The sequence below is a fragment of the Chanodichthys erythropterus genome, chromosome 23 (genome assembly GCF_024489055.1).
Source record: "Chanodichthys erythropterus isolate Z2021 chromosome 23, ASM2448905v1, whole genome shotgun sequence".
Taxonomy (NCBI): Eukaryota; Metazoa; Chordata; class Actinopteri; order Cypriniformes; family Xenocyprididae; genus Chanodichthys; species Chanodichthys erythropterus.
The window spans coordinates 5,059,595-5,073,927 of NC_090243.1; the positions used below are offsets into that span (position 1 = coordinate 5,059,595).

General features: G+C 36.5%; 1 protein-coding gene across 2 annotated transcripts in view; it reads left to right on the plus strand.

The window, feature by feature from the left end:
• The window catches only part of sema5a (sema domain, seven thrombospondin repeats (type 1 and type 1-like), transmembrane domain (TM) and short cytoplasmic domain, (semaphorin) 5A), a 180,289-nt gene that overhangs the window by 88,913 nt on the left and 77,043 nt on the right, over window positions 1-14,333 (plus strand). For both annotated transcript variants that reach the window (XM_067377842.1, XM_067377843.1), the window contains exons 5-8: window positions 2,351-2,413; window positions 8,499-8,597; window positions 11,811-12,024; window positions 13,964-14,249. In XM_067377842.1, the coding sequence (XP_067233943.1) occupies window positions 2,351-2,413; window positions 8,499-8,597; window positions 11,811-12,024; window positions 13,964-14,249 (662 nt within the window). The remainder of the gene's footprint in view (window positions 1-2,350; window positions 2,414-8,498; window positions 8,598-11,810; window positions 12,025-13,963; window positions 14,250-14,333) is intronic.

The following is a 14,333-nucleotide window of genomic DNA, read 5'->3' on the forward strand; positions in this document are numbered from 1 at the left end:
CTAACATTTTCGGGGGAAAAAAAATACTCTCCGGGTCAAAATGACCCGAACACAACATAATGGTTAATATTAGCCTGTTCAGGGCTCAAAACAATAAGGACTGTCCGATGACTCGGGGTCAGTGTGAAGCTCGAGGCAGTTGACAGAACTGTCCATGGCCCAGTTGAACCTTCGCTGAGAGTTTGATTGACAGGCGATCTAACCAATCATAACGCCAAATCCACCGTTATGTCCGACAAAGCAGTCAGGACAGTTAGTAGATTAACATCGGTGGACTTGAACTTGAAATATTGAACTGATGTCTTTCCACAGTTGAAACATTCATGTTTATTTGATGCTATAAATGAACTAGTAGGAAGAGATGATCGGTTCACGAGTCGCTTGAACTGAGGCACTACAGCAATTTGTCACGACACATTAGAGAGCCACAGAATGGTATTTATTGTTTAAATTTCTTTAAAAATGACAAAATTTGAAATTTGAGACTTTGTTTCATAACAGAATGAACCTGCTCTGTCTTGTCTGTCGACGCGTTGTCAGTGTGCTCTTTGCTCCGTGATGTATTTTTCACTGTGTGTGAACATGATGAGAGCGGCATGGCTTGTCGGATATAGCAACAATAACTAAAGGGGGTCTTTGCGAACAGTCTATTGGGTCAGTGCTACATTTGCACGAAAGTCTGATATTTGCACGTGTTTTTAAGTCCTGCCAATTAAAGCATCCAAGCGATTTTAAACGTACCGAACTGAGTTCTCTTTAGCATCATCTTGTGCTTTAATGGACAAATACACACAAAATTATGTCATGTCTTAAGTGAACGTAAAAAGTTGAGAAAGAAAATTTTGATGCATATAATTATATTGAATTCATCAGCCTAATATATCTGCATCTGTCTGTGTCATTAATTTTAATCAAGCAACAAAAGACAAAGAGAAAATCGCTCACAGCTCTTGACTGAATAACTATCGTAGCTTTAACAAGATTTAATCTCTAATTAGAGTGAAGACTTTGTAGTACAGTGAAGACTTTGTCAATAGAGTGAAGACTTTGCAGTGATATTTTACATTTGATTATTCAGTTTCTGTACCTGAATACTACTGTTAGACCTACCTGAAAACCTTATAACGTTATTTAATTTTTATCTTTGTTGTATTGTGTTTATTTTGCTTGTAATGTGTTTATTTGTTCATATTTATTACTGACTTTATCAATGACTTGTCTTTAATAATGATTGAACTTTATATTTGTTAGGCTAAAAGTTTTTGCGATGGTATTGAAATTGGAAATCAAGAGTTGTGAAATTTCACATGTATCTAAAATACTGATGTCATAATAAGTGCGTCATTAATAAGGTCAAAAACTATGAAAACAATAACTATTTTGTTTGTTTGTTTGTTTGTTGTTTGGTTGATTGGTTGGTTGACTGGGCCATTAGAAATAATCCTTAGGGTTGAGCCCTGCTGTTTCCAAAGGGTCATGCAGCTGGGTATGAGTGCACTACGTCCTGTTCAGCCTCGGGCCAGTGTGACATAACAATCCCTTCACATAAAGCCATGATCGAAGGCTCTCCAGACAGAGTAACATCTCAGCCAGCAGCCACAGGGCTTCTGCTGTGCTCTAGATCACTTCAAAATGAGGTTACTGTCTAGCCGGAGTCATGCCACCTTGGGGAATGATAATTTCTTATTAATTTTTCAGTTCTGGAAAGGATAAAAATGGTTGTTGTGCCTCTGTAAGGTTTTCTTTAATTGTTTTTTGATAGTTAGCAGCCTGCTTTCACTTGGCAAGCTTAAAGTCTCACACATCTGGATTCGAGCCAAATATCTCATGGTCAATAAATGCGAGGAGCTCATTTGATATTAAAATCCATTTGGAGGCAGTTTCAGACATCAAGCTTGGCATTATTCAGCAGTTCAGTGCCAGCGGTGAAATGTGAATGCAACCATAGTCTGCGGACACTGTCATTGTCTCCGGGACCCTCATCTCTCAGTGAAGGACAGCACACACGCTTCCTCTGAAAAGCCTGTTGTTTTTCCCAGAATGCTGGGGAGCTGAATACAAGTGATTATCATCCAAGATCTGCCTGCTTTCTATAGCCAAGTTCATTTATCCTCCCAGTGACAATCGATGATACCTGGCTAAACATAGAGATTCGATTTTAAAAAGAGTTTCTTTTACATTATATTCTAGAGCTCAGTAAATTCAAGAATCATTTTGTGGCATAAATCAATTGTCTGATTTAGCAGATCTGTTGTGTCTTTTATTGATGATGAACACACACCACTTGCCAATGTTAACAGCAAAACATATCATTTCTCTAATGCTCTTTTTCATGTGTGTCCGTTTACAGGAGGCTGAATGGCATTGCGATGAGTTTACCAAAGGAGCCTGTTTCAGTCGGGGCAAGTCAGAGGCAAGTAAACTCCCAAATATTTCATATTTTGGTTGAATACAATGTATGAATTATAAAAGAAAGTTTAAGGGGATTAATGGTAATTTTGGGAAGAAATCGGTTCATCGTATGCAAATCAAATTGAGTTTAAATTTGTGGCAAACAGGAAATACACTACTGATTCAAAATTTTAAGTGAATTTTTTAAAGAAATTAATACTTTTATACAGCAAAGATGCATTAAATTAATCATAAAGGTATTTATAATGTTCTAAATAATTTCAGTTTTAAATAAACATTGTTCTTTTGAACTTTCTATATATCAAAGAATCCTAAAAAAAAAACATGTATCACGGTTTCCATGAAAATATCAAGCACCCCAACTATTAAATTGATAATAATACTGTTTTTACTGTATTTTAATCAAATAAATGCAGCCTAGGTGAGCATAAGAGACTTTAAAAACATTAAAAAAAAAATTGTACCAACTCCAAACTTTTGAACAATACTGTATAACTGAAATTTGAATTTAAGAAAGTACAATTAAAATGATTAAAATTATTTGAAATAAAAAAAATAAAAAATAAAATTTCAAACAAACTATAAGCAAAATGAAAGATAAACCTTAAATTCTGCCTCAAAAGTTAAAGGTAATAAAGAGGATCTTTTCGTCGACTGAGAAACCAAAAACTGTTACTGAGTTTTTGAAATGAGCGCATGCATAAGAACAACCCCCCTCGTTTCGTGGGAACGCCTCCCAAAACTCGTGCACGAGTATTGGAACACGAGTGTTTACCACCGGCATTCGCTGTGTTGTGTTAGTGGATTCATTATGTCGGACTCACCGCAGGTAACTCATAATCTGCAGTTGTTACTCCTGTCTCCGGACAAAAACATTGCATGCGGCGCCTGTGGAGTGTGGAAAGTTACTGGAGCGTGCAGCCACGCTCGTCTCTCACAAGGAACGTCACGGCAGTGATTGACAAGCCAGAGGGCCAATCGTTTACGCGATGATCGCGTAAATGATCGGCTGATGTTTTTAAGGCCCTACCTCGTGCACAGATGATGTATATTAATATCATTCCTTTCAGTGCACCTAATAAATAGTCTTTTATCAGTTAAGACAGTTTCAAATAATATTGCAAAAATGTATAAAACAAAACATCCTCTTTAGCAAAAGATTTATGGACCAGGGTGGAAAAAACACCACTTCCCAGAATGCCATTACCTGTCATACTTCCTGACATTCCAATTCGACTTCCCATAAGGCATGGTCAGATTAATTCATATTTAACACATGGATTGGATTAAAAAGTAGCCAAATTTTAAATTCTAAAATTTGCCCAAACCTGCTAGACAAACGTCAACTATCTTTGTGACTTTTTAAAGAAAACATATATTTTTTTAAAGTTTATTGCAATATGTAAATCCATGACGGTAGCTATTTATATTTTGTTGTTATATACTGTCCAATACTGATCCTAACAGAAAGCACTCATGCAGCATTTCTGTTTCAATTTGGCGCCACATGGAAACATGGACCTTTGTGGTTACTGAAACATTGTAATATGTTTCAGACCTTTTGTTTTGACTTCCTTTGGTGGGGTGATTCAAACCTCCAAACCCCACTGTAATTCTCAGCCAGAATGAAGGTTGTTTTAAATGTTACCTGTACTTAAGAAAGCAATTGCCCTCCTAAAATAGCAAACCCATTATTTATGACACCACTCTTGCTCAGGCATTCCCATGTCTCTTTCACTTTGCTATGGAGTTGTTCCATGGCACAAGGCAGCAGTGACTCCCTTGTGTTTTGAAGACTGACTGAATCAGAACAGATTTGTGCTACAAAATGTTTCTTAAATCTCCTTAATATTTCACTTACTCCAGCTCTGTCGAACATGAGACGGAGGGTCCCCCTTTGCTTTATAGTATGCTACACTGAGCTAAGCCATTCTAAGTAATATGGGAGCTGTATAGGGACTGCTGCAAACCATCCTTCCAGTCTGGCCAAACCCCAAGGTGTATTTCTAGTGGCCCTTGCGGTTTCAGCCAGTGGAAACTGCCCCACGAGTGTTTTTTTAATTCGCTCGTGAAACGTGTTCTGAAGCCCATAATAAGATGGATTACTCTGACCAACATGTGATTGTAATTCAGAATTCCAGGAGGTGGCTGTCGTAACTTGCTTGCAATTGTGAAGCCTTTCTGTATTGACTACACATATGGTAGCCTAGAATATCTTTAAAGTAGTAGTTCATCCCAAAATAAAAATTAAATTTGGTTCCAAAAAAGTAATTCCAGTCTTGTATGACTTTTTTTCTTCTGTTGGACACAAAAGATGGCATTTGAATGATGTGCTGGTTGCTCTTTTCCAAAAAGTACACAAAAGTACCATGAATGTATCAAAGTGTTGTATTCCAGATGCTTTTATGTCATATGACAGCGTTGTGTGATGAACAGACCAAAATTCACTAATCTTCCCCTCCAGTGAGCTGTTAACCATTGTGACCAGATCGTTGAACTCGATTACTCTGTATCATTCTGTGAACTGAATCAATGGATTCATTCAAAAGTTCTTTGTTCACAAATCGGGCATCACTGCTTCTCTCATTCTCTCAGTTTGAACTACTCTCATGATTTCACAGAGCTATCATATTATTGTTTTGGTTGCACTTCAGTTTACAGTACATGTACAGTGTGCTAAACTAAGAAAGTACTGGGTAATATAATGTAACTACATGGGTGAAGTTTAGGTTTAGGCATAGGTTCAGGGTTAGTACCTAGTTATTACCCATTTATTGGAATTACTATAATAATTACATACTATGTATAAGTGGAAGAAGACTGTAAAATAAAGTGATACCATTGTTTTAGAATATTTGAAATGTAGTATGATATTTTTATAGACCATTTGGTTACACTTTATTTTACAGTGCCGTAGTTACATTGTAATTACTCATAAGTACTGAATAATATTAATTAACTACATGTACTTACTGTGGAGTTACAGTTAGGGTTAGGGTTTGGATTAGGGTTAGTTACTTGTAATTATGATTAATTAACTGTTATTACTATAGTAAGTACATGTAGTAACGTGTAACTACAGCACTGTAAAATAAAGTGTTGCCGACCATTTTTATGATACTTTGATATGAAGTTTGAAAGCCTCAGTACTAAAAAGAGTGACCAGTATGATTCTTCAAAATTCTCCTTTTGTGTTTCACAAAAGAAAGTAATATGACTTTTGGAACAATGAGAGCAAGGTGAGTTTTCTACTCCTCTTAAGACTTTAGCCCTTTTTGATTACTTTACACATCACAAAGGTTTTTTTTTTTTTTTTTTTTTACAAAAAAGCATCTTTAATTGAATTCTATGAGAAATTGTCTTTTTCAACCACTGCATCTGGTTTGTGGAGTCTGTTGCTTCAAGAACAAAGGAAAGTGTTTGATGGAGTGAATGGTGTTCTGTCGACTTCATTTTGTTTATAATGCAAACAGCGCATAACAGCCACTATATTACACTATGGAGTGTAACCATCTGTCAGGGGTTTTCATAAACATGTCACATCATGATGTGGTAGGCATATTAAATCTCAGTTTATTTACGCATATAGCAAAGCACTGCCCCCAGCCAAATTGCATTAGCAAATGTAAATCATCCTTTTCTTTTCAAGACTCCGCTTAGTGCAGGGAAATGAACGGTTTCACGAGTTAACAGCCATTCTGATGAGGAAATAAAGCTGACCCCCTCAAGCACTGCCTTGAAACACCCTTAAATCAACAGAGAGAGAGAGAGAGACGGGGCAATGGTTTCAAGTACTTGAGACAAAAGTGATTTACTGGCTCAAAAAGCCTTGTAAAAATACACTGAACTGAAGATTCAAGAAGTCCTGTAGCTGGTCTAATAATAAAAAAATATATATATTACATAAGTAACATAGCTTCTGTACTGTATGGGCTTCGTATTTTTGGAAGTTGACCCTTTAATGCAAGGCAGTTCACTCAGCGGCCATCTTGGAAACAATGCAGGCAACTATTTTTGACGTAGCTAATATACATTATATTAATTATACTTTTATTCAGCAAGGATGCATTAAATTGGTCAAAAGTACCAGTAAAGACATTTATAATGTTGACAAAGATTTCTGTTTGAAATAAATGCTCTTTCTTTGTTTACCAACGAATCCTGGAAACACGTAATCACAGTTTCCATAAACATATTAAGCGACTGTTTTGAACATTGGTAATAATAAGGGTAACACTTTATTTTACAGTACCGTAGTTACACGTTATTATGTGTACTTAGTAATATAGTAATAACAGTAAATTATGCATAATTACAAGTAACTAACCCTTAACCAAACCCTAACCCTAACTGTAACTCTATAGTAAGTACATGTAGTTAATTAATATTATTCAGTACTTATTTGAGTAATTACAATGTAACATCGGCATTGTAAAATAAAGTGTAACCAAAATAAGAACTCTTTCTTTAGCACCAAATCAGTATATAACAATTATTTCTGAAGGATCATGTGACACTGAAGACTAGAATAATGATGCTGAAAAGTCAGCTTTGACATCACAAGAATACATCACATTTTTACATTCATTTATATAGGTTTTTTTTTTTTTTCTTTAAATGCTAATAGTCATTAAGATTGTTTTGAAAGAGTTCATGTCATTCTGACACAGTTTAACTCTGAGATCTGAGATAATAAACTGTATTAATGAATGAAATGTTCAAGGTGTCTGAATAAATTTTGGTTTGACTATATATATATAATATATATACAGTACAGTCCAAAAGTTTGGAACCACTTAGATTTTTAATGTTTTTAAAAGAAGTTTCGTCTGCTCACCAAGACTACATTTATTTAATTAAAAATACAGTAAAAACAGTAATATTGTGAAATATTATTACAATTTAAAATAACTGTGTATACTATTTAAATATATTTGACAAAGTAATTTATTGATGCAAAGCTGAATTTTCAGCATCGTTACTCCAGTCTTCAGTGTCACATGATCCTTCAGAAATCATTCTAATATGCTGATCTGCTGCTCAAGAAACATTTATGATTATTTTCAATGTTGCAAACTGTACTTTTTTTTCAGGATTCCTTGATGAATAGAAAGTTCAAAAGAACAGCATTTATCTGAAACATCTGTAGCATTATACACTACCGTAGCATTATACACTACCGTTCAAAAGTTTGGGGTCAGTAAGAATTTTTATTTTTATTTTCTTGAAAAGAAATTAAAGAAATGAATACTTTTATTGAGCAAGGATGCATTAAATCAATCAAAAGTGGCAGTAAAGACATTTATAATGTTACAAAAGATTAGATTTCAGATAAACACTGTTCTTTTGAACTTTTTATTCATCAAATAATCCTGAAAAAAATATTGTACACAAATATTTTGTACAATTGTACACATTAAATGTTTCTTGAGCAGCAGATCAGCATATTAGAATGATTTCTGAAGGATCATGTGACACTGAAGACTGGAGTAATGATGCTGAAAATTCAGCTTTGCCATCACAGGAATAAATTACTTTGTGAAATATATTCAAATAGAAAACAGTTATTTTAAATTGTGATAATATTTCACAATATTACTGTTTTTACTGTATTTTTAATTAAATAAATGTAGCCTTGGTGAGCAGACAAAACTTCTTTTAAAAACATTAAAAATCTTAGTGGTTCCAAACTTTTGGACTGTACTGTATATATTTGTGTGTGTGTGTATGTGTGTATGCTAAATTTAGCATTTGTGATGCTAATAGTCATTAAGATCATTTGAAAGAGTTCATGTCATTCTGACACAGTTTAACTCTGAGATCTTGTCATATTTTATTACCATTTTTTAAACTATAGTGAACAAACTGTATTAATGAATGAAATGTTCAAGGTGTCTGAATACATTTTGGTTTGACTATATGTATATATATATATATATATATATATATATATATATATATATATATATATATATATATATATATATATATATATATATGCTAAATTTTGCATATGTGATGCTAATAGACGAGACTTTCACTACGCTAACATGTCTTCACATATCTTCCCTTATTTCTTTTCACAGGAGGAGTGCCAGAATTACATCCGTGTTCTACTCGTCAGTGGTGACAGACTGTTTACATGTGGAACAAATGCATTCACTCCTATTTGCACCAATCGCACGGTAAAGTAAACGCAACAATGCATTCAATATAATGCAGAGGCTTCCTGACCTGATGTAACGCTAGCTTTGTCCCAAATTCTCTCTCTCCCCCATTGACCTCTTTTGACATTTTCATCGCCGCGTGGGCTGTGTAGCATAGCATGTGGTATTTCAACCAAAGCCTGTGGTTTATTTCAATAAGACTTTTGTTCGGATTCACCTCAAAAGAAGCTTTCTTGAGATCTAGACGAAAACCACAACAAAAACAACAACTATGTCCTATTTTTCTAATAAATTGGGAAGTTGTAGTATCTCTAAGTCCCTTATCCTTTGTGGAAAGTTCACACTTGTTATGCAGGTATCGTGTGAGCATTTGCACTTTATCTTTGACAGATTTTTCCAATGCATGGGTTGCAGCATAGTTGCTAGCTATCGCAATAAGTGCCACTCAGTGCAGCTGATTGAAAGATAAGCATCTCCGCCAAGCACATTTACTGACATCCCCCATTATTCCTCCTCACATCTCTTAGTTTTCATTCATGCATGTAAGTCTCTTGAGCTTGAATCCCTGAATTTGAATGACTGGATTACTCTTCTATCCTTTCCTCAAACCTGATAATGATGATGACAGTCGATTTGCGTACGATGGCAATCATCTCCTCAGTGGCTCTTTGAAGGATGGCAGGAATTATTGACTCAAAGCTAAATCACCCCAGGGATTTACCATCATGAGTACCTTGTGCCAGCAGGAAAGGACTTAGCGCAGCCAGGAAGGCACGAGCGAAAAGTCTCCATCGTGTCCTTGTAACACCGCCAGTGAAGCTGCATCTTTAAACAAGCGGCTATCGAGGCTGTAGTGCCGCTCGGCGTGTAGCGCAAACACAGCTGCCGGTGTCCTGAAGAGGAGTCTTTCAACCCTCTCCATTAATGTGCATTATGGGGTGGCGTGTCCATATCTATGAAGGCTTCCGAATGCCATTTGTCAGAAGGTGTTCCATCAATAAACGCCTTTCATCTTTCTTCGTGCCCAAGAAAAGGCACATCCGTTCAGGCATTGGCTCAGGCAGAAGTATCTCCCTGGCACCGACTCTTCAAAAGACTGCCTCGCCTTGCCAAACATGCAAATTTGCCTGACTTTATTGCCAGATAAATGGGCTCCGGGGTCCTGAAGGAAGCCGAGACACTTCCAGCCATTCGCGGAGGTTTTCTTCGAGCCAACATCAAGGATAATCCCCCTTTACATTGATTACACAGGGCAAGTGTTGTGGCCGTCAGCTGCATGTAAGATAAAAGCATTCAAGAGAGGCCACACAGGATCTAATCCGCCTTCGGGACAGACCGATAGGTTTGAGCACAATGCAGTATGTCAGATTTCCTGCTACAAAAATAAGCTAGTCACTGAAGGCATGACATTTCGAGCTGCATAGATAAATCTGCTGCAGCTTGAGATATATTGCACAGTCCTAAAACCATTCAGTTGTCATTTTTCTAGTAACAGATACCAGATGCATAAGGAAGGTAGGAACGTCATTATAACAGAAGCTTTAATTGGATTTTTTTTGGTGTTTTTGATGCTAAATCGTTTTAATGGCATTTCTTGACACATTTTTAAATATGATGAACAGGATTTGGCTGCTTTCAAAGTAACCAGCACTGACTGCTCTTCAAAATCTCTCCCTTGTGAAAAACGGAAGCAGTCCTTTAAATCAGCGTTTCTCAGCGTTTTTGACTTCAAGGCACCCAATTGACCGTTCGCAAAGACCAGCCACCTTTAGTTACTTTTGCTATGTCCGACAAGCCTTGTCAATCTCATGCCACACATCAGGTTCTCACTCAGTGAAAAATACATTGCGGAGCAAAGAGGACACTGACAACGCGTCGACAGACAAGACAGAGCCAGGTTGCTTTTGATATGAAACATGATGAAAAATGATATAAAGTCTCAAATGTCAAATTTTGGAATGTGTCGGATCTCAGTGGCGCCTCCGTTTCTAGCGACTCGTGAACAGATCAGCTCTTCCTACTTGTTAATTTATATAACATCAAATAAACATCAAACGAATGAATGGAAGGAATGTCGTTTCAACCATGGAAAGACGTCAATACACACCATTTTTTCAAGTTCAATTCCACCGAAGTTAATCTACTAAGTTACCTGACTGCTTGGTTCTAAAGTGATTTGCTGGATATTTTAGAACTTGGCAAATATGCAAAAATGTATATTCATCATAAAAGTGCCCAAGAATTTGACTTATTTTTCTGGGTGTAGAAATTACACTATTGAAATGAGGCTTCCTCGTATATCCAGGTTTTCCAAGAAGCGGCAATCCTGGTTTTTCAAAGATATTTACATTTACATTTATGCATTTTGCAGACACTTTTATTCAAGGTACACATTTTATCAGTTCTTGCTTTACCTGGGAATCGAACCCATGACCTTAATGTTTCTAGCACCATGCTCTATACTATTTGAGCTTTAGGAAGATGAAAAAACTGTGAATTCAAATAAGAAGTAGTAGTTCTGGCTTATTGAAATTCGTTTTAAAGCCTTCTTTGAGGTTGAGTCTAGTTGAAAACCACTGCTTTAAACCAATGTGTTTCTCTAATGGCTTCTCCAGTAGTTCAAATAGAGTGACTTTCTGGGTGTCTTCGTTCGTCTGCATGAAGGAACAGAAATCGGGTCAAAAAACAAGGACCAATATGAAAAGTCATACTCTCTTCCTGTGGTGGCATATCCCTTGTGCTTATTGTATACAAATGGAAATTACCTCCCTGCCTTGGTAGCTTCCCTTTGCTGGCTAAATGTCACGCTAAGCAAGAATCAAGGCTTTGCTGTACTGCACATAAGGACAGAACGGGTGTGTTGCGAATGATTAGCATTTAGCCATTGCAGCCGCCACAAGGCGTGACAACCAAGTAATGAGATAAACATTTTTGCCGCCTCACAAAATAGCACATGACACGGCTCGAAGTAGGCCGAGCGTTTCCACAGTAATAAATGATTCGAACAGTGAAATAATTTTCAATGCCACATCAGATCCTCACATAAACAAAATTAGAAATTCTTCGAGGTTTCCGTCTGTAGAAATGTTTGGACATATTTTCTCTGCTCAAAATAATGGCTAGATTTTTATTTATTTATTTATTTTGTATTTCATTTATAAGATATTTACTAGGCTTTCAGGTTTAGAATTGCAGTGTTTCTGAATTAAATCTCTTTGTTCCTCTACACAGCTGACTAACCTGACCGAGGTTCATGATCAAATCAGTGGGATGGCACGGTGTCCCTATAACCCTCTGCATAATTCCACCGCCCTCATCACTTCCAGCGGGGAGCTCTATGCCGCCACTGCTATGGACTTTTCCGGCAGGGACCCGGCAATCTACCGCAGCCTGGGTGGACTCCCTCCTCTGCGTACTGCTCAATACAACTCCAAATGGCTCAATGGTATGCCTTAGCTATTAGATGAAAAATGCTTCCTTGAATTATGACATTACAAGAAAAAACTAAAGCCATTAATAGCAATCAAGTGACTAATTGTGATTAAAGGTTTTGGGAAAATGAAAAAGTTTTTTATTTAAAGGAATAGTTCACCTATAAATGAATGATCATCATTTACTCACCCTCATGTCATTCTGAACCTGTACGACTTTCTTACTGCAGCACAAATGCAGATTGACACTTTCATTGTTGGAAAAAAAGATGTAATGATATAGCAAATGTGACAGATTTTTTTATTTTATTTTGGGGTGAGCGGTTGCTTTAAGTAGCACATATTTCTTTAAGAATGTAACTTAAATAATTTTGCATAGTTGGAAAAGCAAAATATATATACTTATGAACCTTTAACCCCCAGGGATCTGAGTGATTCTTGGGCCCTTGAGATGTTTTGACATTTGTGCTTATTTCAGCTACTTATAATATTGGCCAACATGTAATCTTGCTGTATTCAGTACAAGCTCTGCTACAATAATATGTGAGCAAAATAGATGTACATGTTGGCATTTTTTTGAAAATAAAGATTTAGTAAATTTAGTTAGTAAGTTTTGGGGGAAAAAATGTCCCTGCAATAAGGCCATAAAACATACACTGAATAGTTGTTCACAAGACTTTTGAGTTATCAAGCTTGTAAGCTAGAATTTTTACTATACAATTGTGTAAAATGTAATTGTGTCAGTTTTTGTGTCACCACTGCTGTATGCGCAGGAGTGTTGATGGCCATGAATTGTTTATGTGATTCACACCAGGGGAGACAAAAGACACTCCCCCAATGGCTAATGACCCATCAAAGTGGAATGTTTTGAAGCAGCCAGAACAAAGAATTTAAAGATTCAAAGATTTTTTTTCAATCAATTTTATCAATCAATCAATCAATTGAATTTGTTGTTGACTTCAAATGGTGTGTTTCAAATCAAGCTTGTTTTTTTTCAACTTCATCAGTCATATGAGCTAGACAATTAGGCATACGCCAAAATGAATGCGTTTCGCGACATGCCGTCATCTTCAAAACTCATAAACACTACACAAAAATGAATTAAATTTTAGTGTTTTAGTCAACATTTGATGTCCATCTGGCTTGTGGTGCAAAACCACTGGTGTTTTTGTGAAGGAGTATTTGCTTTTGGCGCAAAAGAAACAAAATAACCATCTTAAAAGGGATAGTTTACCCAACATGAAAATTTGTGTGAGTCATTTACTCACCCTCAGTTTATTCCAAACCTGTGTGACTTAAGCTCTTCTGTGGAACATAAAAAATAAAAAATAAAAAAAAAAACATTACAAATTTTTCAAAATATTTTCTTCTATTCCACAGAAGAAATGTCATATAGGTTTGGAACAACACGAGGGTGAGTGAATTATGAAAGAATTTTCATTTTTGCATGAACTGTAGCGCTTGGAATCGGAATCTAAACATCATCGTCCAAATTGAAAAAATTGCCTGAGCTGATGAGTTTAAACATTATTATCAAAGAATCTTGACAGAGAAGAATTTTACCTGATTTACATTTACATTAACTTTTTCCAATTAATTTTTTCCTCCTTCATGTTGTGCAAATGTGTTATGCACCACAAAAGAAAATGAATTCACAGTCAATCACCACCACCTACTCACTTTGAATTTTACAAAGTTGGCCATGACAGTTTGCTCTTTTTGCCTTTGAGAAGCTTGTGCATTCATCTGTTTTGAATGGAGAATGATAATTAAATGAGTAAGCCCTCTTTGATCGTTTCTCACCGTAACCTTTCTCTTCTCCCATGACAAATGAGTTTGTCCATTACCTAAGCATAAGATTAATAAACGCATCTCGATGGGCCAGCGGTTCTGCTCCATGTGCCATCCGTTATTTATCACTGTCATCCTGTCCCCCGTTTCTGTCAAACTCAGAGCCCAACTTCGTTTCCTCCTATGACATCGGCAACTTCACCTACTTCTTCTTCCGTGAGAACGCCGTGGAGCATGACTGTGGCAGGACGGTGTTCTCTCGTGCCGCCCGCGTCTGCAAGAACGACATCGGTGGACGTTTTCTGCTGGAGGACACCTGGACCACCTTTATGAAGGCCAGGCTTAATTGCTCACGGCCGGGCGAGATTCCATTCAACTACAATGAGCTGCAGGGAACCTTTTTCCTGCCTGAGCTTGAGCTCCTTTATGGGATTTTCACCACTAATGTGTGAGTAAAGCACTGTTTGAACACAACACAGTTTTTTTTTTTTTAGGTGTCTGTTGTTGTGTTCAAAGGTTTCAAACCACAGAA